Source organism: Pristis pectinata, chromosome 2, assembly GCF_009764475.1.
Source record: "Pristis pectinata isolate sPriPec2 chromosome 2, sPriPec2.1.pri, whole genome shotgun sequence".
Lineage (NCBI taxonomy): Eukaryota > Metazoa > Chordata > Chondrichthyes > Rhinopristiformes > Pristidae > Pristis > Pristis pectinata.
Window position 1 is genome coordinate 2716887 of NC_067406.1, and position 26217 is coordinate 2743103.

The 26217-nt window shown below is 48.9% G+C and overlaps 2 protein-coding genes across 3 annotated transcripts in view; one reads left to right on the forward strand and one right to left on the reverse strand.

The window, feature by feature from the left end:
- Positions 1–4972: 4972 nt before the first annotated feature.
- Positions 4973–24376, forward strand: LOC127580002 (protease-associated domain-containing protein 1-like). Its single transcript, XM_052033127.1, is given in 7 exon segments — positions 4973–5039; positions 8275–8340; positions 8343–8374; positions 12662–12775; positions 15508–15595; positions 15598–15673; positions 20135–24376. Coding segments are annotated over 7 exon segments (564 nt in total). The 3' UTR covers positions 20256–24376.
- Positions 20321–26217, reverse strand: part of smyd5 (SMYD family member 5) — a 30878-nt gene continuing 24981 nt past the window's right edge. The window contains exon 13 of one of the 2 annotated variants that reach the window (XM_052038604.1): positions 20321–26157. In XM_052038604.1, coding sequence (XP_051894564.1) covers positions 26019–26157 — 139 coding nt within the window. In that variant the 3' untranslated portion in view covers positions 20321–26018. The remainder of the gene's footprint in view (positions 26158–26217) is intronic. The other variant, XM_052038598.1, reaches the window with a different exon arrangement.

Consider the following 26217-nt stretch of genomic DNA (forward strand, 5'->3'; position numbering starts at 1 on the left):
AGTAAAGTGTCACAGCTACAGAGAAAGTGCAGTGCAATAAGGTGCAGTGAAAACTTACTTGCAGTGCCATCATAGGTACATAATGTTATATAAGCAGCATTCACAAGAAAAGCATAAATTAAACATAAATTATACACAATTTTTGCAAGAAAGAACACAATTAGAACAAAACAAAGTCCTTTGTAGTGCAAATTTATTATCACTGACATATGACATGAAATTAGTTGTTTTTGCGGTAGCAGTACAGTGCAAAGATGTAAATTACAAAAATGAATAATTAGTTCACCACCATAGCTCTCTGAAGTAGAAAGTTCCAGAGATTCATGAATCTCTGAGAGAAGAAATTCCTCCTCAATCATCATAATTGGATGATGCCCCTTGGTTCTCGACACCCTCCACTAGGGGAAACATCCTCTCAGCTTCCACTGTGTCAATCCCCCTCAGAACCTTATAATGTTTCAATAAGATCACCTCACATCCTTCCAAACTCCAATCTGTATAAGAAAAGATGAGATATCTTTATTAGTGACATGTACATCGAAACACACAGTGAAATGCCTCTTTTGCGTAGACGGGGGCAGCCCGCAAGTGTCGCCACGCTTCCGGTGCCAACATAGCATGCCCACAACTTCCTAACCCGTACGTCTTTGGAATGTGGGAGGAAACCGGAGCACCCGGAGGAAACCCACTCAGACATGGAGAGAATGTACAAACTCTTTACAGACAGCTGCTGGAATTGAACCTGGGTTGCTGGCACTGTAATAGCTTTATGCTAACTGCTACACTACCGTGTATAAGCCCAACCTGCTCAAACTTTCTTTATACGTCAGCCACTGTCATCTACTGAGCCTTCACTTCACTGCCTCCAATGCAAGAGCAGTTGATTCTTTATTGTCCAGAGACCCATTCCCTCTTGGCCAGAATACATTCCCCATTTCCAGTACAGTTTCCTTAAATCCAGAGACCAGAACTGTACTCAGTACTCCAGGTGCCCTGTAAAGTTGCATCAAACTTCCCTGATTTTGTACCCTACACCTCTCGCCACAAAGGCCAACCTTCCATCAGCCTTCCTGTTTCAGAATCAGACTAAAATCAGGTTTATTATCAGTGACATATGATGTGAAATGTGTTGTGTTGTGGCAGCAGTACAGTGCAAGACATAAAGGCATAAAAATGACTATAAGTTACAAAAATAAATAAAAAGCGCAAACGAGGAATAACGAGGCAGTGTTCATGGGTTCGTGGACCATTCAGAAATCTGATGGCGGAGGGGAAGAAGCTGTTCCTGAAATGTTGAGTGTGGGTCTTCAGGCTCCTGTACCTCCTCACCGATGAGAAGAGGGGGTATCCCGGGTGTTTAGGGTCCTGAATGATGGATGCCGCCTTCTTGAGGCACCGCCTCTTGAAGATGTCCTCAATGGCAGGGAGGGTTAGAAACAGAAACATAGAAAACCTACAGCACAATAAAGGCCCTTCAGCCCACAAAGTTGTGCCGAACATGTCCCTACCTTAGAAATTACTAGGTTTACCCATAGCCCTCTATTTTTCTAAGCTCCATATTCCTATCCAAAAGTCTCTTAAAGACCCTATTGTATCCGCCTCCACCACCGTTTCCGGCAGCCCATTCCACCACACTCACCACTCTCTGAGTAAAAAACTTACCCCCGACATCTCCTCTGTACCTACTCCCCAGCACATTAAACCTGTTGTGCTCGTGATGGAGCTGGCTGAGTCTATAAACCTCTGCAGCCTCTTTGATCCTGCACATTGGAACCTCCGTGCCAGGTGGTGATACAACCAGTCAGAATGCCCTCCACCGTACATCTGTTGAAATTTGCAAGAGTCTTTGTTACATACCAAATCTCCTCAAACTCCTAATGAAGTAGAGCCACTGGTGTGCCTTCTTTATGATTGCATCAATGTGTTGGACCCAGGATAGATCCTCTGAGATGTTGATGCCCAGGAATGTGAAGCTGCTCACCCTTTCCACCGCTGACCCCTCAATGAGGACTGGTGTGTGTTCTCCCAATCTCCCCTTCCTGAAGTCCACAATCTTGCTGACGTTGAGTGTGAGGTTGTTGTTGTGACACTACTCACCCAGCCGACCTATCTCACTCCTGTACGCCTCCTCATCGCCATCTGAGATTCTGCCAACAAATTTATAGATGGCGTTTGAGCTGTGCCTAGCCACACAGCCATGAGTGTAGAGAGAGTAGAGCAGTGGGCTAAGCACGCATCCTTGAGGTGCGCGAGGAGGAGATGTTACTTTACCCCATTTATCCCAGCTGCCAGAGGAAGTGGGTGAGGCAGGTACAACAGTATTATTTAAGAAGCACTTGGACAGGTACATGGAGGGGCAGGGCTTGGAGGGATATGGGCCGAACACAGGAAATTGGGACTAGCTGGGTGGGCACCGTGGTCAGCATGGACTGGTTGGGCCGAAGGGCCTGTATCCGTGCTGTATTGCTCTGTGACTCTATGATAAGATGGACTCTTGACCTCACAATCTACCTTGTTATGACCTTACACTTTATTGTCTGCCTGCACTGCACTTTCTCTGTAACTGTAACACTTTATTCTGCATTCTGTTATTGTTTTCCCTTGTACTACCTCAATGCACTGATGTGATGAAATGAATGTATGGATGGCATGCAAAACAAAGTTAGGTACATGTGACAATAATAAACCAATTTACCAATTTGAAACTTGAGCACTTTTATCACGTTGCACTAAAATGGACTTTGTGTTTATTTGTTCTAATTGTGTTCTTTCCTGTGAAAATTGTGCATAATTTATGTTTATGTTTTTCTTGTGAACGCTGCTTATCTGATGCTCTGTGCCTGTGATGCTGCTGCAGGTAAGTTTTTCATTGCACCTGTGCATGTATTGGTATTGGTTTATTATTGTCACTTAGAACATAGAACATAGAACAATTACAGCACAATTCAGGCCCTTTGGCCCACAAAGCTGTGCTGAACATGTCCCTACCCTAGAAATTACTAGGCTTACCCATAGCCTCTATTTTACTCAGCTCCATGTACCTATCCAACAGTCTCTTGAAAGAACCTATCGTATCCGCCTCCACCACCGTTGCCGGCAGCCCATTCCACACACTCACCACTCTCTGAGTAAAAAACTTACCCCTGACATCTCCTCTATACCTACACCCCAGCACCTTAAACCTATGTCCTCTTGTGGCCACCAATTCAGCCCTGGGGAAAAGCCTCTGACTATCTACCCTATCAATACCTCTCATCATCTTATACACCTCAATCAGGTCCTCCCTCATCCTCCATCACTCCAAGGTGAAAAGGCCGAGTTCCCTCAACCTGCTTTCATAAGGCATGCTCCGCATCCCATGCAGCATCCTTGTAAATCTCCTCTGCACCCTCTCCATGGCTTCCACATCTTTCCTGTAGTGAGGCAACCAGAACTGAGCACAGTACTCCAAGTGGGGTCTGACCAGGGACCTATATAGCCGCAACAATACCTCCTGGCTCCTAAATTCAATTCCCCGATTGATGAAGGACAATACACCATATGCCTTCTTAACCACAGAGTCAACCTGCGCAGGCCGCTTTAAGCGTCCTATGGACTCGGACCCCAAGATCCCTCTGATCCTCCACACTGCCAAGAGTCCTACCATTAAGACTATATTCCGCTAACATATTTGACCTACCAAAATGAACCACTTCACACTTATCTGGGTTGAACTGCATCTGTCACTTCTCAGCCCAACTCTGCATCCTATCTATATCCCTCTGTAACCTCTGACAGCCCTTCAAACTATCCACAACACCCCCAACTTTTGTGCCATCCGCAAACTTACTAACCCACCCCTCCACTTCCTCATCCAGGTCATTTATAAAAATCACAGGTACAGTGAAAAGTCTTACAAACCAAGCATACAGATCAATTCATTACACAGCGCAGTTACATTGGGTTAGTACAGAGTGCATTGATGTAGTACAGGTAAAACAATAACAGTACAGAGTAAAGTGTCACAGCTGCAGAGAAAGTGCAGTGCAATAAGGTCACAACAAGGTAGATCGTGAGGTCAAGACTCCATCTCATTGTATAAGGGAACCGTTCAATAGTCTTATCACAGTGGGGTAGAAGCTGGTGGTACATGCCCTCAGGCTCCTGTACCTTCTACCCGATGGAAGAGGAGAGAAGAGAGAATGTCCCGGGTGGGTGGGATCTTTGATTATGCTGGCTGCTTCACCAAGACAACGAGAGGTAAAGACAGAGACCATGGAGGGGAGTCTAGTGTCCGTGATGCGCTGGGCTGTGTCCACAACTCTCTGCAGTTTCTTGTGGTCCTGGGCAGAGCAGTTGCCATACCAAGCCGTGATACATCCAGATAGGATGCTTTCTATGGTGCATTGGTAAAAGTTGGTGAGATATGCACTTGTGCATATGACAATAAACTCGACTTTAGCATTTATTTTTGCACTCCCTCAGTTTGCACTGCTATACTTTGCACCATTCGCTGTTTTGCGCTCGTCGCTGTATTTATTATTGACATGTGTCCTGTTCACTCTGTGAGCTTCATGCGAGCAGGGAATTTCATTGCACCCTGGTGTATATGACAATAAACTGTAGGGAAACAATAACTGTTTGTCTTTGCATAGATCCTGCCTGCCCTGCGGGGTTTTTGCAGCATTTTATGCTTTTATTGTTCATTACAGGCAGCATTTCTGGCCAATCCTGAGTCTGGTAATGGATCAATTCGGCCAACCTGACCCGGGGCGGAGAGTAAGTAATTGACAGCTTGGCGACCAAAGAGAAGCGTCCTCCTTGGACCTGCCCAATGAGGTGAAGCGAAGGCGGGCCAGTCCGGTACTGAGTGGCAGGCGAATTATCCAATAGAAAATGCGGACGGCGAGCATTTATCCAATGAGAAGCGAGACCCTCTTCCTGCCGATCCCGGGAGTTCGGCGGCTGATTGACAGGTGCTGAAGGACAGATGATGTGGTCGCCTGTGTGCCCCGCAGTGTCGGCTCTGGTGCTGCTCCTGCAGGTACTGGCAGCTGCAGGTGAGTTAGTGCAGCCCGCTACCTTTATTGCATGAGAGGCTTTGAACAGCTGGCGGGAGTGAGATTTCACTGCTTCAGTGGACACCGGTTGCAGATTCACATTGGTAAATCTGACAGGTGTGGCCAGTCCTGAAGGAGCTCTGTTGGAAATTGCATTCAGTGACAGTCTTGCTTGGATGGTACTCGCCTTCTATCGTGCTGAGATGGCGGACAGACCACTCAGTCTAGCCCTGCCCTTTCACTTGACACTGGTGGTGGGTTTCATTCCCTTTCTCCAGGGATCTGAGCATTTAGTCGAGGGGGGGATGGTCACCAGAGCACAGGAAGAGCCAGTTCAGTACAATGGAGCCTGGTTAATCTGGGCTATGACCTAATGCCTCGTATCTCTTCTACAAGACCCTGATGGGAGTAGCTGTCGGTCCAAGGGGCCTGTTTCTGTGCTGTGTGACTCTAAGACCCAGTGCTGGAAACCAGGCAGAAGATATATGGGATCAAAAAGCACCCAATTCTTTTGAATCATAGGGTCACACAGCATGGAAACAGGCCCTTCAGTCCAACTTGTCCATCTCAACCAAGGTGCCTACCTGAGCTGGTTCTATTTGCCTGTGTTTGGTCCATATCCTTCTAAACCCTTCCTATCCATGTACCTGTCCAAATGTCTTTTAAATTGTGTGATTGTACCTGCCTCAACCACTTCCTCTGGCAGCTCGTTCCACACACTCACCACCCTTTGTGTGGAAAAAGTTGTCCCTCAGGTCCATTTTAAATCGTTCTCCTCTCATTTAAACCATGCCCTCCAGTTTTGGACTCCCCTACCCTATCTACACCCTTCATGATTTTATAAACCTTTAAAGTCACCCTCAGAAGATGACCTCGCACCTTATTGTCTACCTGCAATGCACTTCCCTGTAGCTGTGCCACTTTATTCTGTATTCTGTTATTGTTTTTACCCTGTACTACCTCAATGCGCTGAATTGTAATGAATTGATCTGTATGATCGATATGCAAGACAAGTCTTTCACTACCTCGGTACAAGAGACAATAATAAGCCAATACAAGCCTCCTACGCTCTAGGGAAACACATCATCTGTACAGCTGTTTCACGTTTGACACATTTAAACACCACTCATCTCAGTACGATCACAGTAAGGAAGAGTGCGAGGAGGCTTAGCATGGATCTGATAGAAGTTTGTAAAATTATGAGAGGTATAGATAGGGGAGATAGAGTCTTTACCCGGTGTAGAAATGTCAAATATAGAGGATATGCATCTAAGGCGAGAGGGGAAACATTTAAAGGAAATGTGCGGGGGCAAGTTTTTTTTTCACACAGAGAGTGGTGGGTGCCTGGAACAGGCTGCCAGGGTGGGGGTGGAGGCAGATACAATAAGGTGAGATGAGATCTTTATTCGTCACATGTACATTGAAACACACAGTGAAATGCATCTTTTGCATAGAGTGTTCTGGGGGCAGCCCACAAGTGTCGCCACACTTCTGGCGCCAACATAGTATGTCCACAACTTCCTAACCCGTACGTCTTTGGAATGTGGGAGGAACCCAGAGCACCCGGAGGAAAACCCACGCAGACACGGGGAGAACGTACAAACTCCTTACAGGCAGTGGGTGGAATTGAACCTGTTTCACTGGCGCTGTAAAGCGTTACCGCTAACTGCTACACAAACTGTGCCTGATAGTGGTGTTTAAGAGGTTTTAGACACATGAATATGCAGGGAATGGAGGGATATAGACCATGTGCAGGCAGAAGGGAATTTAGTTTAATTGGTATTGTGTTCGGCACAGACATGGTGGGCCGAAGGGCCTGTTCTGTGTTCTATGTTGTATGGTGACAGACCCGGGTCCTTGGACGCAACACACCATCCGTCCACAATGTAATCTCTGCCCCACCAGATGCAGTCCCCCTGGAGACAGAGGACTCGGCACCCAGTGCACCAGCCAGCCACATGTTCTGGAGACTCCTACGCTCTGGGGGGTGGGGGGGGAACCACCCATCCAGGGTTTCAACCCAAAACGTCAACTGCTTCCCCCCACAGATGCTGCTCAACCCACTGAGCACTGAGTTCCTCCAGCAGACTATCTGTTGTTCTGGTTTATCCCCGCCCACTCTCATTGATTGGTAAATTGGTTTATTATTGTCACGTGTACCGAGGTACAGTGAAAAAACTTTGTTTTGCATCCCATCCATACAGATCATTCTTCACATCAATACATCGAGGTAGTACAAGGGAAAACAATAACAGAATGCAGACTCTGTCTTTACCTCTCGCTGTCTTGGTGTAGCAGCCAGCATAATCAAAGACCCCACCCACCCGGGACATTCTCTCTTCTCTCCTCTTCCATCAGGTAGAAGATACAGGAGCCTGAGGGCACGTACCACCAGACTCAAGGACAGCTTCTACCCAACTGTGATAAGACTATTGAACGGTTCCCTTTTACAATGAGATGGACTATGACCTCACGATCTACCTTGTTGTGACCTCGCATCTTATTGCACTGCACTTTCTCTGTAGCTGTGACACTTTACTCTGTACTGTTACTGTTTTTACTTGTACTACATCAATGCACTTTGTACTAACTCAATGTGACTGCACTGTGTAATGAATTGACCTGTATGATTGGTATGTAAGACAAGTTTTTCACTGGACCTCGGTACAAGTGACAATAATAAACCAACACCAATAAAGTGTCAAAGCTACAGAGAAAGTGCAGTGCAGGCAGACTTTGCACCTTAAAGTCATAACGAGGTAGATTGTGAGGTCAAGAGTCCATCTCATCGTATAAGGGAACCGTTCAATAGTCTTATAACAGCGGGATAGAAGCTGTCCTTGAGCCTGGTGGTACGTGCTTTCAGGCTTTTGTATCTTCTGCCAGATGGGAGGGGGGAGAAGAGAGAATGCCCCGGGTGGGTGGGGTCTTTGGCTGCTTTACCGAGGCAGCAAGAAGTGTAGACAGAGTCCATGGAGGGGAGGCTGGTGTCCGTGATGTGCTGGGCTGTGGTCCGCAACTCTCTGCAGCTTCTTGCAGTCCTGGGCAGAACAGTTGCTGTACCAAGCCGTGATGCATCCAGATAGGATGCTTTCTAGGGTGCATCGATAAAGTTGGTGAGTGTCAAAGGGGACATGCTGAATTTCTTTAGCCTCCTGGAGGTGGGCAGTTGAGCCAGCTAACATTTTTTTTCTTGCCCATGATGTCTTGTTGTTACTTTTAATCCTCAATACAGGTTTGGGAGTCAATGAATATTTATATTTCCAAGTCCTGAGCCCCGCAGACATTCGCTACATCTTTCAGACACACCTGGCAAAGACTTTGGTGGCATTTTTGTAAGTACAGGTGACCCCCACATGACAGTAGGGTTGCGTTCCGGAGAAAGCGGTCTGTGTCGCGATTTTCCGTAACGTGAAGCTGCATCATCTTCTCCAGCGCCAGTTGAAACTAGAATAAGTTTTGTGTTTAAATATTTCACACATCAATTCAGTGAGAGCAAATTTATTCTGCTTCTCAAATTGTTGGGTGGTGTTTCATGAATTCTCCGGACAAGGGTCCGTATGTACCATAATACGGTGGCTATTCTCCAACCTCAGCTATTCCTCCAGCAGTTCTCAGGCAACCCAGTGGTTGTAAAGGTCACAAGAGCAACAGACAACAAGTGGTTTGCAAAGTACTCAGTTGACTTTGCAACATTGGCATTCATTTTGAGAGAACTGTTGGTATTGGTTTATTATTGTCACTTGTACTGAGGTACAGTGAAAAACTTGTCTTGCATACCGATCGTACAGGTCAATTCATTACGCAGTGCAGTTACATTGAGTTAGTACAGAGTGCATTGATGTAGTACAGGTAAAAACAATAACAGTACAGAGTAAAGTGTCACAGCTACAGAGAAAGTGCAGTGCAATAAGGTGCAAAGTCACAACAAGGTAGATCCTGAGGTCAGAGTCCTTCTTATCGTATAAGGGAACCGTCCAATAGTTTTATCACAGTGGGGTAGAAGCTGTCCTTAAGTCTGGTGGTACATGCCCTCAGGCTCCTGTATCTTCTACCCGATGGAAGAGGGAATGTCCCAGGTGGGTGGGGTCTTTGATTATGCTGGCTGCTTCACCAAGACGGCGAGAGGTAAAGACAGAGTCCAAGGAGGGGAGGCTGGTGTCCATGATGCGCTGGGCTGTGTCCACAACTCTCTGCAGTTTCTTGCGGTCCTAGGCAGAGCAGTTGCCATATCAAGCTGTGATACATCCAGATGGGATGCTTTCTATGGTGCATCGGTAAAAGTTGGTGAAAGTCAAAAGGGACAAACCGAATTTCTTTGGCCTCCTGAGGGAGTAGAGGCGCTGGTGAGCTTTCTTGGCCGTGGCATCTACGTGATTTGACCGGGACAGGCAGTTGGTGATGTTCACTCCCAGGAACTTAAAAGCAAGCTAGAACATAAAAGCAAGGAAGTAATGCTGAGGCTTTATAAGGCATTGGTCAGCCCACATTTGGAACATTGTGAGCAGTTTTGGTCCCCATATCTAAGGAATGATGTGCTGGTCCTGGAAAGGGTCCAGAGGAGGTTCGTAAGAATGATCCTGGCGGTGAAAGGGTTAACCTGTGAGGAGCATTTGATGAAGTTCAGAAGGATGAGGGGGGATCTCATAGAAACCTTCTGGATACTGAAAGGCCTGGATAGAGCGGACATGGAGAGGATGTTTCCGTCAGTGAGAGAGTCCAGGATCCGAGGGCACAGCCTCAGAATAAAGGGACGTCCCTTTAAAACAGAGATGAGGAGGAATTTCTTCAGCCAGAGGGTGGTGAATCTGTGGAATTCATTGCCACAGAGGGCTGTGGAGGCCAAGCCGTTGAGTGTATTTAAGGCAGAGATTGAGAGGTTCTTGATTGGTAAGGGGGTTAAGGGTTCTGGGGAGAAGGCAGAAGAATGCGGTCAGAATAAAGATCCGCCATGATCGAATGGCAGAGCAGACTTGATGGGCTGAATGGCCTAATTCCGCTCCTACATCTTATGGTCTTATTTCTATGCCTCAACCACTTCCTCTGGCAGCTCATTCCATAAACTCACCACCCTCTGGGTGAAAAAGTTGCCCCTCAGGCTCCTATCTCTCCCTTCTAGTTCTTGATTCCCTAACCCTGGGAACAAGACTGAGTACATTCACTCTATGTATGCCCCTCATGACTTGAAACACCTCTGTAAGATCACCCTTCAGTCTCCTATGCTCCAATGGAAAAATTCCCAACCTGCTCAACCTTTCTCCATAACTCAGTCCCTCGAGTCCCAGCAACGTCCTCGTAAACCTCCTCTGCACTCTTTCCAGCTGAATGGCATCTTTCCTATAGCAGGGTGACCAAAACTGAACACAATATTCAAGTGTGGCCTCACCAACTTGTACAACTGCAATATCATTCAAGGTGTCTTTTCAATCTCCGCTTGCTGTGGTTCAGTCAGATTTTATTTTGCAGTGCTCCAGAGAGGGGTCTTGGGTCATTAATGTGCTGGTGGTGTTGCATAAACACATGCAACGCAGTGTCACAAGGTAGACGGGGGCGGTGAAGAAGGCGTTTGGCATACTGGCCTTCATCAGTCAGGGCATTGAGTACAGGAGCTGGTACGTTATGTTGCCGTTGTACAAGTCGTTGGTGAGGCTGCACTCGGGAGCACTGTGTACAGGTTTGGTCGCCCTGTTATAGGAAAGATGTGGTTAAACTGGAAAGAATCAGGATGTGTGCCAGGACTCGAGGGCCTGAGTTATAGGGAGAGGTTGGCCAGGCTGGGTCTTTATTCCTTGGACGTAGGAGAATGAGGGGCGACCTTATAGAAGTGTTTTAAATTATGAGAGGCATAGATAAGGTGGACGGTAACAGTCTTTTCCCCAGGGTAGGGGGAGTCCAAACTAGGGGGCAGAGGTTTAGGGTGAGAGGGGAAAGATTTAAAGGGAACCTGAGGGGCAATTTTTCCACAGAGGGTGGTGGGTATATGGGACGAGCTGCCAGGGGAAGTGGGTGAGGCAGGGACAACAGTGTCATTTAAGAAGCACTTGGATAGGTACCTGGAGGGATGGGGCTTGGAGGGATATGGGCCGAATGCAGGAAATTGGGACTAGCTGGGGTGGGCACGGTGGTCGGCAATGGGCTGGTTGGGCCAAAGTGGCCTGTATCTGTGCTGTATTGCTCTGTGACTCTAAACGTAAGGGCTAGGAACAAGAGCCATTTTGCCCTCAAGCCTGCTCTGCCATTGTAACCTCATTCCTGTCTACCACAGTCATCTCTCACTCTTTTAGTTATTGAGCCTCAATCTACTTCTGCCTTGGACACAAACAAAGAGTCCTGCTTCCAACGCCCCTTTAGGGGAAGAGATTTCCAAGAGTGGGCGCCCCCTGACAGAAGATGCAAGTTGTTGTTGGTGCGTGGAGTCCTGTGGTATTCGGCTTGAATCTTCAGGGGCCAACAAAGAGCAGTGGGGCAGTGCCCCTTCTAGTGTCAATAAATGAGGCCTGCGGCTCTTCCAGCTCCAGCAGGCGTTTTGTGGCCACAAGCAGACCATGGATAGGATAAGAATTTCTTTTATAGCCACATGTACATCGAAACACACAGTGAAATGCATCCTTGCGTAGAGTGTTCTGGGGGCAGCCGCAAGTGTGCGCCGTGCTTCCGGCGCCAACATAGCACGCCCACAACTTCCTAACCCGTACATCGTTGGAATGTGGGAGGAAACCGGAGCACCCGGAGGAAACCCACGCAGACATGGGGAGAACGTACAAACTCCTTACAGACAGCGGCAGGAACTGAACCCAGGTCGCTGGCGGTGTAATAGCGTCACGCTAACCGCTGCACTACCGTGCCAGCCCTCTGTGCCATTTATTTTGTTCATTGTTGTCACAGGCACACAGGGTATAAATGCCATGAAAATTAGCATTTTGCAGCAGTAGCACAGAACATTACAAGACGAGGACAAAACGTTAAATTAACACAACACTCAAACAGTACGGCACAGGAACAGGCCCTTCACACCCATGATGTTACACTGAACTAATTAAACTAGTAATTAAACACCTAACTAAACTAATCCCTTCTGCCTGCACAGGGTCCACATCCCTCCATTCTCTGCACATCCATGTGCCTGTCTAAGAGCCTCTTAAACCCCTCTATCGTATCTGCCTCCACCCCCCCCCTGGCAGCACATTCCAGGTGCCCACCACTCTCTGTGTAAAAATAAAAAACCTGCCCCACACACCTCCCCTCTCACCTTAAATGCATGCCCCCTGGTATTAGATCTTATGACCCTGGAAAAAAGATACCGGCTGTCTACTCTATCTATGCTTCTCAATAATCATATCAATCTCTATCAGTCTCCCCTCAGCCTCTGTTGCTCCAAAGAAAACAAACCAAGTTTGTCCAACCTCTCCTTATAGCTCATACTCTCTAATTCTGGTGAACCTCTTCTGCACCCTTTCCAAAGCCTCCTGGTAAATCTCCTCTGCACCCTCTCTAAAGCTTCCACATCCTTCCTATAATGAGAGTATAATTTCCAATACTAAGTTCTTCCAGCATTTTGTGTGTTGCTCCAGTTTCCAGCATCTGCAATTGATGTTTATACCTTTGTGACTTTCTCCCTGCAGCACACCAGATACGAGCAAATCTACTTGGTTCCAGCAGACCCCCCGCACGCCTGTGGTGACTTGAACAATGGGGCTTTTATCCAGGATCAGATCGCCCTGGTTGAGCGAGGGTGAGTATTTACACCCTCCGTCAACACTGCTGTGGTCCACACCCCCACTGAGCTGTACGTTAACCTCCCAACATCCAGAGATACAGCCAACAGATACACCTCGGGGAGTAGTTCCCTGTCAGGCACCCCAGTCACTTAAACTTGTTCTGACGTCCAGTGAGATCGTTGCTGGGGAGACACCGGAGACAGCAGATGCTGGAAACTGGAGCAACACACCATCTGCTGGAGGGACTCAGCGGGTCGAGCAGCATCTGTGGGAGGAAAGGAATTGTCGACGTTTCGGGTCGAGATTCTTTCCTATAACGGGGCGACCAGAACTGCACACAATACTCCAAGTGGGGTCTGATTAAAGTGTTATACACCTGCAGGTCCTGATGCAGGGGTTTGACCCGAACGTCGACGATTCCCTTTCCCCCCCACAGATGCTGAGTTCCTCCAGCAGATTGTGCTGATCAAGTTCAAGTTGAGTTTATTGTCATGTGCACAAGGATGGTGAGGTACAGGTACAGTGAAATGCTTGCAGCAGCTTCACAAACACGTAGGTACAGACAACACACAGGACGTAAATTATACAAGACGGTTAAAGAGAAAAAAACGTGCAAAACGAGATATTAGTGAAAAAAGAATCAGAGACAAGTCCATGGCAGTGTGAGAGGTGGTCCGTAGTGTCCCGTTGCTGAGGTAGGGTTAGGGTTGTGTGCAGGTCGGTTCAAGAACCTGATGGTTGTAGGAAAGTAGCTGTTCCTGAACCTGGTGGTGTGGGACTTCAGGCTTGTTGTTCTATTCCTTAATTCAAATGTCAAAGTCAAGTTATGTCATATTGTACATGTGTGCACAGGTGCAATGAAAAACTTACTTGCAGCAGCATCACAGGCACAGAGCATCAGATAAGCAGCATTCACGAGAAACACATATAAATTATGCACAATTTTTACAAGAATGAACACAATTAGAACTAAAAAGTGTATTTTAGTGCAGTGACCAAAGTGGTCATAGTGTTGCTAGACTGTAGTGATTAGGGTTGCGTCGGTTGTCTTAGTTCCACGATCAGACACATCTGAACCCAGACTGAACCCATCGTATTAAATAGTGACATCTTCAGTTGTCCTTCTTCTCAGCCAGCTTTAGTGGGAAGGGGTGTCCAGATCTCCATCCAGCCTCACAGAGTGAGGACGAGCTGCTGAGGTGTTTGACTCCAGTGAACGTGTGGCCCCCTCTAGGCCCGAGCTGTTGTGCCCAGACTGAATGCACTCCCTTCAGACGAGGCACACACAAAGGCGCTGGAGGAGCTCAGCGGGTCGGGCAGCATCCGTGGAGGGAAATGGACAGTCGGCGTTTCAGGTCGAGACCCTTCATCAGGGACTGCTGATGGAGTGCTCAGTGCAGATGAAGGGTCTCGACCCGAAACGGTCGACTGTCCATCTCCCTCTGCAGATGCTGCCCGACCCGCCTGAGTTCCTCCAGTACTTTGTGTGTTGCTCCAGATTCCAGCATCTGCAGTCTCTGGTGTCTCCCCCTTAAGAGGAGGTCTGGGTGAAATACCAGCTCCAGGTCATAGAACCATTCAGCACAGCAACAGGCCCTTTGGCCCACCTTGTCCATGCTGATCTATGCTAATCCCATTTGCCTGCATTAGGCCCTGTATCCCTCCATGCCTCTCCTTCCTCTCCTGTCCAAGAACTGTCCAAGTGCCTTTAAAATGTTGTAACTGTTCTGTCTCCATGTGCTCCCTGGCAGCTCGCCCCCAGGGGTGAAAAACACCCCTCAGATTTGCTTTAAGTTTCTCCTATCTCATCTTAAACCTATGCCCTGTAGTTCTAGACTTCCCCTGCCCCAGAAAAAAGACTGTGACCAGGCTCAAGGACAGCTTCTACCCTGCTTGTATAAGACTATTGAATGGTTCCCCAGTACGATTAGATGGATTCTTGACCTCAACAACAGAAGATAGAACAGTACAGCACAGAACAGGGCCCTTCGGCCCACAATGTTGTGCCGACATAGCTAATCCCTCCGACCTACAGAATGCCCACATCCCTCCATTTTCCCTCATTCATGTGCCCATCCAAGTCCCTCTTAAAAGCCCCCAATGATTGCCTCCACCACCCTATCAGGCAACACATTCCAGGCATCCACCCCTCCTCTCAGTAAAAAACTTACCCCTCATGTCTGTTCTGAACCTAACCCCCCCTCACCTTAAATGCATGCCCTCTGGTATTGGATTGCACAGTAATGGAAAAAAGGTATTGCTTGTCCACCCTATCTATGCCCCTCATCATTTTATACATTCCAACAGATAACCCCTCAGCCTCTGCCGCTCCAGAGAAAAGAGCCCAAGTTTGTCCAGCCTCTCCTGATAGCACATGCCTCTAATCCAGGCAGCATCCTAGTAAACCTACTCTGCACCTCTCTAAAGCCTTGACATCCTTCCTATAGTGAGGTGACCAGAATTGCACGCAATACTCTAAATGTGGCTAACAGAGTTGTATAGAGATGCAATCTACCTCGTTAGTGGCCTTGCACCTTATTGTCTGCCTGCACTGCACTTTCTCTGTAACTGTAACACTTTATTCTGCATTCTGTTATTGTTTTCCCTTGTACCTACCTCAATGCACTGATGTGATGAAATGATCTGTATGGACGGCATGCAAAACAAAGTTTCTCACTGTATCTCTGTACACATGGCAATAATAAACTAATTCCCAATGGTGTGTGTGTGTGTGTGTGTGTGTGTTGCAGGGCCTGTTCTTCCTCTCCAAAGCCCGGGTTATCCAGGAGCACGGTGGCAGGGCAGTGATCATCTCAGACAACACATTTGACAACGACACTCCTACATCGACATGGTTCAGGATGGGACATCCCAGGAGAGTGAGATTCCTGCTCTCTTCCTCCTGGGGAAGGACGGGTGAGTCCGACTGTAAATCTCAACCCTTCAGCCTGACTGTGACTGTCAACCCTCTCTTCCCCAACACACGGGCAGACATCTCCACTCACTTCCAGACACACCCTGAGAAGATTCACAAGGATGTTTACCGGGAACGGGGGCCTCGAATTATGAGGACAGGACTGAATAGAACATAGAACACCACACCACAGCACAGTACAGGCCCTTCAGCCCACAATGTTGTGCCGACATTTATCCTGCTCTAAGATCTATCTACCCTTCCCTCCCACATAGCCCTCCATTTCTCTATCATTCATGTGTCTATCTAAGAGCCTCTTAAATGTCCCTAATGTATCTGCCCCCAAAACCTCTGCCAGCAGTGTGTTCCACACACCCACCACTCTCTGTGTGTAAATAAAAAAGTACCTCTGACATCCCCCTTGTATCTTCCTCCAATCACCTTAACATTATGCCCCCCCGTGTTAGCCATTTTCGCCCTGGGGAAAAAAGTCTCTGACTGTCCACTCGATCTATGCCACTTATCATCTTGTGCACCTCTATCAAGTCACCTCTCATCCTCCTCCTCTCCAAAGAGAAAAGCCCTAGCTGGCTCAACCTATCCTCCCTCATAAGACATGCTCTCCAATCCAGGCAGCATCCTGGTAAATCTCCTCTGCACCCTCTCTAAAGCTTCCACATCCTTCCTATAATGAGGCGATCCAGAACAGAATATAATACTCCGTGTGGTCTAACCAGAGTTCTATTTAGCTGCTGCAACATTACCTCGTGGCTCTTGAACTCAATACCCCGACTAATGAAGGCCAACACACCATACGCCTCCTTAACAACCCTATCGACCTGTGTGGCAACCTTGAGGGATCTATGGAAGTGGAACCCCAAGATCCCTCTGTTCCTCCACACTGCTAAGAGTCCTGCCATAACCTTGTATTCTACCTTCAAATTCGATCTCCTGAAGTGTATCACTTCACATTTATCCGGGTTGAACTCCATCTGCCACTTCTCAGCCCAGCTCTGCATCCTATCAATATCCTGTTGTAACCTACAGCAACCTTCTACATTATACCACAACACCACCAACCTTTGTATCATCAGCAAACTTACTAACACCCACCCTTCCACACCCTCATCCAAGTCATTTATAAAAATCACAAAGAGCAGGGGTCCCAGAACAGATCCCTGCAGAGCACCACTGGTCACCGACCTCCAGGCAGAATACACTCCATCTACCACCACCCTCTGTCTTCTATGGGCGAGCCAATTTTGAATCCACACAGCCAAGTTTCCTTGGATCGCATGCCTCCTGACTTTCTGAATGAGCCTTCCATGAGGAACCTTATCAAGCGCCTTACTAACATCCATGTACACCACATCCACTGCTCTACCTTCATCAATGTGCTTTGTCACATCCTCAAAGAATTCAATCAGGCTCATGAGGCCCCTCACAAAGCCATGCTGACTGTCCCTAATCAGCCTACACTTCTCCAAACGCCCATAAATCCTGTCTCTAAGAATCTTCTCCAGTAATTTGCCCACCACTGAAGTAAGACTCACTGGTCTGTAATTCCCAGGGTTATCCCTACTCCCTTTCTGAAACAAAGGAACAACATTTGCCACCCTCCAATCATCTGGCACTGCTCCTGTGGCCAGTGAGGATGCAAAGATCATTGCCGAAGGTGCAGCAATCTCTTCCCTCACTTCCCGTAATAACCTTGGATATATCCCGTCCGGCCCCGGTGACTTATCTATCCTAATGTTTTTCAATAGTTCCAGCACATCCTCTTGCCTCACGTCGACATGCCCCAGCGTATCAGCCTGTGTACACCATCCTCACAATCGTGAAGGATAGGTTGGGACTGTTTTCCCTGGAGTGAAGGAGGCTGAGGGGGTGACTTTGTAGAGGTTTATAGAGATCATGAGGGGCATTGATAGCATGGATGGTCACAGTCTTTTTTCCAGAGAAGGGGAAGTCTAAAACCAGAGATCATGGGGTTTATGGTGAAAGGGGAAAGATTACAAGGAGACCTGAGGGGCAAGTTTTCCACACAGATAGTGGTGGTATGTGGAACAAGTTGCCAGAAGAAGCTGCAGAGGCGGGTACAAGTACCACGTTTAAAATTCATGGATAGGAAAGGTTTAGAGGGATATGGGCCAAATGCAGGCAAATGGGACTAGTTCATAGAACATAGAACACTGCAGCACAGTACAGGCCCTTCAGCCCACAATGTTGTGCTGACATTTTATCCTGCTCTAAGATCGATCTAACCCTTCCCTCCCACATAGCCCTCCATTTCTCTGTCATTCATGTGTCTATCTAAGAGTCTCTTAAATGTCCCTAATGTATCTGCCCCCACAACCTCTGCAGGCAGTGTGTTCCACGCACCCACCACTCTCTGTGTAAAAAACCTACCCCTGACATCCCCCTTATACCTTCCTCCAGTCACCTTAAAATTATGCCCCTTTGTGTTAGCCATTGTCACCCTGGGAAAAAGTCTCTGACTGCCCACTCGATCTATGCTTCTTATCATCTTGTACACCTCTATCAAGTCACCTCTCACCCTCCTTCTCTCCAAAGAGAAAAGCCCGAGCTCGCTCAACCTATCCTCATAAGACATGCTCTCCAATCCAGGCAGCATCCTCTGCACCCTCTCTAAAGCTTCCACATCCTTCCTATAATGAGGTGACCAGAACTGAACACAATACTCCAAGTGTGTTCTGACCAGAGTTCTATAGAGCTGCAACATCACCTCGCGGCTCTTGAACTCAATACCCTGACTAATGAAGGCCAGCACACCATACACCTTCTTAACAACCCTATCGACCTGTGCATCTTGAGAAAAGGAAGAATAAAAAACAACATAGTGTTACTGAGAAGGTGTAGTGCAGGTAGACAAGAAGGAGCAAGGGCCACAGTGAGGTAGATTGAGAAATCTTTATTCTACAAGGGGGGCGACCAGAATTGAATGCAATACTCCAGATTAACCAGTGTTTTATAAAGCTGCAACATAACTTCCCGACTCTTGAACTCATTGCCTCGGCTAATGAAGGCAAGCATGCCGTATGCCTTCTTTACCACCCTATCAGCTGTGCAGCTGCCTTCAGGGAGTTATGGACTTGGACCCCAAGATCCCTCTGTGCATCAATGCTGTTAAGGGTCCTGCCATTAACTGTAACTTTCCCATTCCATTAGACCTCTCAAAGTGCAACACCTCACACCTGTTCAGATTAAACTCCATCTGCCATCTCTCTGCCCATATCTGTAACTGATCGATATCCCCCTGTATCCTTTAACAGCCCAATACACTGTCCACAACTGCAACAATCTTTGTGACATCTGCAACTTACTAACTCACTCAGCCACGTTTTCATCCAAGTCATACATCACAAAGAGGTCCCAGCACCGACCCCTGCAGAACACCACTGGTCACGGGCCTCCAGCCAGAATAACAGCCCTCCACCACTACCCTCTGTCCTCTACGCGCAAGTCAGTTCTGAATCCAAACTACCAGGTCACCGTGGATCCCAACATCTTAACCTTCTGGATTAGTTTACCATGAGGGACCTCGTTAAATGCCTTATTAAAGGCCACGTAGACATCACAGGTTGGAGGAACAGCTCCTCATATTCCGCCTTGGTAGTCGCCAATCTGGAGGCCTCAATATCAATTTCTCTAACTTCAGGTAAACCCTCCCCTCTTTTTCCCCCCCTTTCCCCCTTTTGTTTTCCCCCGTTCCTGTGGCCCCCCCTCACTCATTCCCTTTCCTTTCCCCCACCCTCATGAGCTGCCCATCTATTTCCCACCTCCTTCCCTTTACTCCACGGTGCACTGTCCTCTCCTACCAGATTCCTCCTCCTCTGGCCCTTTGCCTCTTCTACCTACCACCTCTCAGCTTGCATCTCCCCACCCACCCTCCTACCTTGCCTCCCCTCACCTGGACTCGCCCATCACCTGCCTGCGTGTGCTCCTCCCCCTCCCCCCACCTTATTCTGGCTTCTTCCCTCTTCCTTTCCAGTCCTGGTGAAGGGTCTCGACCCCAAACGTCGACTGTTCATTTCCCTCCACGGACGCTGCCTGACCCGCTGAGTTCCTCCAGCATTTTGTGCGTCGCTCCGGATTCCAGCGTCTGCGGAACCTCTTGCGTCTCTGTAGACGACGTCCACTGCCTTGCCCTCATCAATCATCTTCATCACCTCCTCAAAAAGCTCGATCAAGTTTGTAAGACATGTCCTGCCCGGATTGTTTGGAATGATCTGTCTGGATGGCACGCACACGAAATAAACCAATTCCAATTCTAACACTCCCCCTTGCGTGACGCCCTTCCCTCCCCCTCCCCAGCGTGAAGCCCTTCCCCGTGTGAGGTTGAAACGTTGGGCTGCAGTTGGAGCAGAGTCCCACCAGCCAGAGGTTCTCGGCAGGCACCACATCCCAGTGCCTGACCTCCTTCCTTTCCCTCTGCCGGGCAGGTACATGATCCGCCGATCGCTGGAGGTCCACGGGCTGCCCTGGGCCGTCATCTCCATACCAGTGAACGTGAGTGGGATCCCGACCTTCCACCTGAAGCAGCCGCCCTGGACTCTCTGGTGAAGAGGCGGCGCCTGAAGAACCGGCTCGAACAAACACCTTGTGATACTTGTGGTTTGATGTTTTATTTGAATCCTTCCTTCAGTTTCAGCTCCTAAGCAGTTTGTTCCCCACTCAGCCTCTCCCGCAGGTTCCGGGGTAGACCTGTTGCCCGATCCTCAGTGGAGGTTGCTCTGACCCAGGGGTCAGCATCTGGGCCCTTCTGTCCTGTGACCAGGAGGAACTGGGGCAGGAACCGTGGCTGACTATCCCTGCTCACGTGGGTTCTGTAGCCTAACGGTGAGCCCCTGAAATAGTAATTGGCAGCTCTGGAGCCACAGTGGCACAGCGGGAAGAGCCACTTCCTTAATTTCCAGCGACCCAGGTTTGATCCTGCCCTCCGCCTCCGTCTGTGTGGAGTTTGCACGCTCTCCCTTTGACCGTGTGTGTTTCCCCCGGGTGCTTCAGTTTCCTCCCACATCCCAACAATGTGTGGATCGGTAGGTTAATTGGCCGCTGTAAATTGCCCCCTGGCGTGTAGTTGAGGGGTAGAATCTGGGGGGAGTTGATGGGAGTGTGGGAAGAATAAAGTGGGATCAGTGTGAATGGATGGACGAGGGTTGGCACAGACTCGGTGGGCCAAAGGGCCTGTTTCCATGGTGCGTGGTTCAAATCCACGACAGATGAGGAAGTTAATCTTAACACAAGCAAGGAATTTCATTGCACCTATGAAACTAAACTGAACTCATTAAATAGAGTTAACAAATAAATCTGGAATAAAAAGTCAGTTTTGGGAATGGTCACCAGCTTTAGTCAGATCATCATTGAAAGCTCATCTGGTCTACTGGTGGCATCAGGAGAACAAATCTTCTGTCTTGACCCCATCTGACTTCAGTGTGAGTTGGGACCCACAGTAATGAGGCTGATCTGTAAAATAAAGTCTCCAAAGTAGCCCAGTAAGGCACACAGTTTAGGCACCAATAAGAGGTAGCTTTGCCTGTGATTCACACAACCCCTGAAAATAACATTTGGCGAGACTTCATTTGGGGTTCATGTTCTAGTCTCCTTGTTTACAGCAGAACAAAATGGGTCTCAGAGTGAGCGAGGAGCAGGGTCACTGGATTGGAACAGAACAGAACATCTTGAAAAGGATAGTAGGACTGAGCAGTCACAATGGAGAATCTCATTTGATTAATCTGCTGGAGTCCTTGAGGATGGGACTTGCAGAACAGAGACGGGGAACCAGAGGATGTATTTGGATGTCCAGGTTTTCAAAAGGCCCCACAAGGGAGGTTGGTTAGTCAGTAAGGACAAAGCACATGGAGTTGGGGTGATCTACTGATGTGGATTGAGAATTGGTCATCAGACAGAAAGCAATGAGTGGGAATTGATAGGCTGGTTACCGGGGGATTGGTGCTTGGACCCAACGAGTCACAATCTGTATCATTGATTCGTCCAAGGTTACCAAACGTTATGTTTGCTGACAAAACTGTGGGATTGTGAGTGGGGAGCAGGGCGTAAAGAGGCTTTGGGGGATGTGGACATGCTGAGTGGGGGAGAACGTGGGCAGATGAAATATCAGGCAGAAAAATGAGAGGTCTGCCTTTATAGTGAACACAAAACAGCAGAGTATTTGTTAAATGGCGAGAGATTGGGTAGTGTTGACGTTCAAAGGGGTCTGGTGTGCTGGTACACAGTCACTGAGTAGGAGAGCAAATAGTGGGTTAGCCTTAATTCTGAAAAGGAGTCAGGAAGTCTTTCTGAAATTGTAGCTTAAAAAAAATGCTGGACAAACTCAGCTGGTCAGGCAGCATCTGTGGAGGCAGAGGGACGGTTGATGTTTTGGGTTGAGACCCGGAATCTCTCTTGCTCACCTTACTGAAACTGTAGAGGGCCTTAATGAGTCAGTACCTGAACTACTGGGTCCAGTTCTGGTCTTCCGTACCTCCAAAAGGAGGGACTTGCTATAGAAGCCGTGCTGCAAAGATTCACCAGCCGGGCTCCTGCGTTGGCAAGTTTACTGCACAAGGAGGGATTGAACAGACTAGGACAACGCTCCAGTGTTTAGAAGAATGAGCAGTAATCTCATTGAAATGCACAGAATTCTTACAGGGCTCATTGGCGTAGATGCAGGGACAATGCCCTTGACTGAGGTATTAAGGAGATTAAGGTCTCAAAACAAAGGGTTGACCATTCAGGACCAGGATGAAATTTCTTCACCCAGAGAGTGATGAACCTTTGGGTCTCTGCCCTGGAGGGCACTGTGGAGCCATTGTTCAGGATGTAGATCGATAGCAGTGTGGGACATCTTAGTGCAGGAGAGGAGCACTGAGGTGCATCAGCTGTGACGTTGAGTGGTGGAGCAGACACAAGGAGCTGAATGGGCCACTATCTCACTTGCTCTCATTGGGTCACAACCAAGCCACCATTCCTCCAAAGCAAAGGGACCTGATAGAGTGGAAGTCATTGACTTATTTAGGTGGTGAGGGTGGGTATAGGTTGATTTGGAGGGGTCAGGGAGGAGAGGTCATGTCGGACATCCCACTCCGCTGTCAGAACAAGCCCTGTGTGCCTGTGAAAGAAATTGGGAGCTTTAAGTCCCAAATGTTACAGCTGTACAAGTTGTTGGTGAGACCACACTTGGAGCGTTGTGTGTAGTTCTGGTCGCCCAGCTATAGGAAGGGTGTCCTTAAGCTGGAAAAGGTGCAGAAAAGATTCACGAGGGGTTTGAGTTATAAGGAAAGGCTGGGACTGTCTTCCTTGGATCATTGGAGGCTGAGGGGTGACGTTACAGAGGTTTATACATTCATGAGGGGCATAGACAGGGTGGAAGGTCACAGCCTTTTTCCTGGGGTAGGAGAGTCTAAAACTAGAGGGCACAGGGTTATGGTGAGAGGGGAAAGATTTAAAGGGGACCTGAGGGGCAACTTTTTCACACAAGGCAGAGGGTGCTGGGGATATGGAACAAGCTGCCAGAGGAATTGGTAGAGGTTATGTTTAAAAGACATTTGGACAGGTTCATAGATAAGAAAGATTTAGAGGGATTGGAGCCCAATGCGGGGAACTGAGCCCAGCTCAGGTGGGCACCTTGGTTGGCATAGATGAGTTGGGCCAAAGGGCCTGTTTGTGTGCTGTGTTACTCTGTGACCCAGTCTGTTCATTCTGTCCTTGTGGTACACCCTTTCTGGTAATGATCCTTGTAAATCTCTGCACCCTCCACATGGCCTTGGGTATTTCTGTAGCAAGCATTTCTCTCTGTCTCTCTCTCTGGAAATATCCCTGGAACGCTTGGTTTGCTTCCTCTGTGGCCTTGTTAACCTGCGGCACAACTCCTGGTGTGTTTGTGCTCCCAGATCCCAGTGTTCCTGTACACTACCCAGTCTTGTCCCTTCCGCACCATAAGTGACCTCCCTCCCAAAAACTATTACTTGACATTTACCTGTGTTGAACCCCATTTACCCATCTGTAAGTTTATTAATACCCTCGCGTTACAATGACGGCCTCATCAGGGACAGCGCAGAACGTGCTCACCCACAGATTTCGGGAACGATTTACTGGTTGCAGGTACAGGGAGCATGGTGACACAGCGGGTAGAGCCACTGCCTCACAGCTCCAGAGACCCGGGTTCGAACCCAACCTCTGGCGCTGTGTGGAGTTCGCACGTTCTCCCTGTGACCACGTGGGCTCCCCTTGGGTGCTCCGGTTTCTGCCCACGTCCAAACGACGTGCAGGGTCGGTGGGTTAATCGGCCGCTCCCAATGCGTGGGTGAGTGGGCCGAATCTGGGGGAGTTGATGGGAATGTGGGGAGAATGAGATGGGATCAGTGTAAATGCGTTGGCATAGACTCAGTGGGCCGAAGGGCCTGATTGACAGTCAGCCTCCTGTTAAAGATCAGCAGCTTGAACATGTCAGAGGATGAGAGAGAGTGAGAGAACACAGTCCCGATTTATTTCTTAAACCCTTTATTGAGCACATTTAAACTGGGTTGCACCTCAGTGCTTTGGGACAGTGGCTGATATTGTCAGCTCGTGTGTGACCGACCCAGAGATGGTCCGACTAATCAACGATGTCTGTTTTAAAGGAAAGTGTTTATATAGAATCTCTTTTCTCTCCACTAATTGTAACATAAAAAATATTCTATTTCTCCTTGTTGTCCTCTCCAGCCTCATTGTCTCCTGGGGCGTGGGATTCCTACACCAGCTCCACACAAGGGTAACGCCACAACACAATCCTGCCCTCCACCGTCACCACACCGCACTGTCCAGTAGGAGTGAGCAGTCCGCGATCACACGAGGGGTCATCTCCCTCCCCACACCTGCATTTTGCCGCCTCAAGGTGCTTCCCCATTCACTCTCGTCCTCCCAGGAGTTGCTCCCTGGCAGGCACCTTGTGGGAGCAGGAACCCCGGTCAGTGGGGAACCTCTCGCTGTCCTGTGTGTAAACCAGTCCCGACAGTGCCAGGTCTGGCTCCACGTTCCGATGGCTGAACGTATCTCACCGAGGCTGGCTGGCAATGCAAATGTGGTTCACAGGCCACGCTGGTGACTTTCACCATGGGGACAGGTGTGTCGGGCACTCCTGGTACCATCCCTTCAAACACTCACACAGATCGTATCACACACACACACACCCCACATCTTTCTCTCACACATACACACACATACCCTGTATCTCACACACACACCCCGTACCCCCCCCCCAGACACAGACACCCCATATCTCACACATAGACACACACACACACCCATCTTTCACACAAAGACACACACCCCGTATCTCTCATGCACACACAGAAACACACACACCCCCCATATCTCTCACACACCGTATCTCTCAGACACACACATACACCCCGTATCTCTCACACAGACACACACACATCCTGTATCTCACACACAAACACCGTATCTCTCAGACACACACACACCCCGTCTCTCACACACACCCTCTCTCAGACACACACACACCCTCTCAGAGAGAGAGACACACACACCCCCCATCTCTCTCTCTCTCACACACACAGACACACACCCCCCATATCTCTCACACAGACACACACACACCTCTCTCTCACAGAGACACACACACCGTATCTCACACAAACACACAGTTGCCGAGTTGAAATGTTTCACATGATTTCCCAGCAGTTAGACTGAGAATGAATGTTCCACAAAAAGCCAGTCCCTTGCCCGACAGCAGACACCATCCGTTCCTACCCAGCTCGAGAAGCTGACTCCCTCCGCCCCATGAGCCGTGGGACATGGACTTCACCATAACCCCAGCACCCAAGCTCCCCCCAGGTGCTGGCCCCAGGCCCCACCTTTCCCGTGGGCCACACCGGGTGCTGCCGTCGGGGTCAGTTGACTGAGATTGCAGCGAGAGCTGCCTTTGCATACCGCCTGCCTCGTCCACTGCCCTTGCAAAACCACCACTGCAATGCCAAGGGGGACCATCAGGAGAAAGCCCTGGAGCACACAGTGATCGTGACTTCCCTGCGTTGCCATGTGGGGCGTTAGGAACCACGCCCTCCACAGCAGGAGCGGGGAGAGGGGGCAGACACCCTCTGTGGAACCAGCACCCCTCCCCCCACTCCTCCCTCCCATTTTCCCCCAAATCCTTTCCCACTCACTCAGAGACTGGCCTGATTAAGTGACCAGCCTGCCGGTGAGGTGGACCGAGTGCCTCGCGCGCGGGTTCGTGAGCATGTAATGGATGTCTCAGTGTGGTTATTGCATTAGTGACACAGAGGTGCTCAGCCACAGTCCTCCCCCCGGACTCCGACTGCTCTAAACATCCGTCATCTCATCCTCGAGCTCCGCGCTCTCTGCCTCACCCTCCACCTCCTCCTCTTCCTCCGAGGTCAAGTCTGGGTCATCGGCCTGAGCCACGCACTTTGGACAGGAGCAGACGAACAGGTAGTTCTCCCTGAGAGAGAGAACATGGGATTCAGACACAGAGTGAAGCTCCCTCTACACCGTCCCGTCA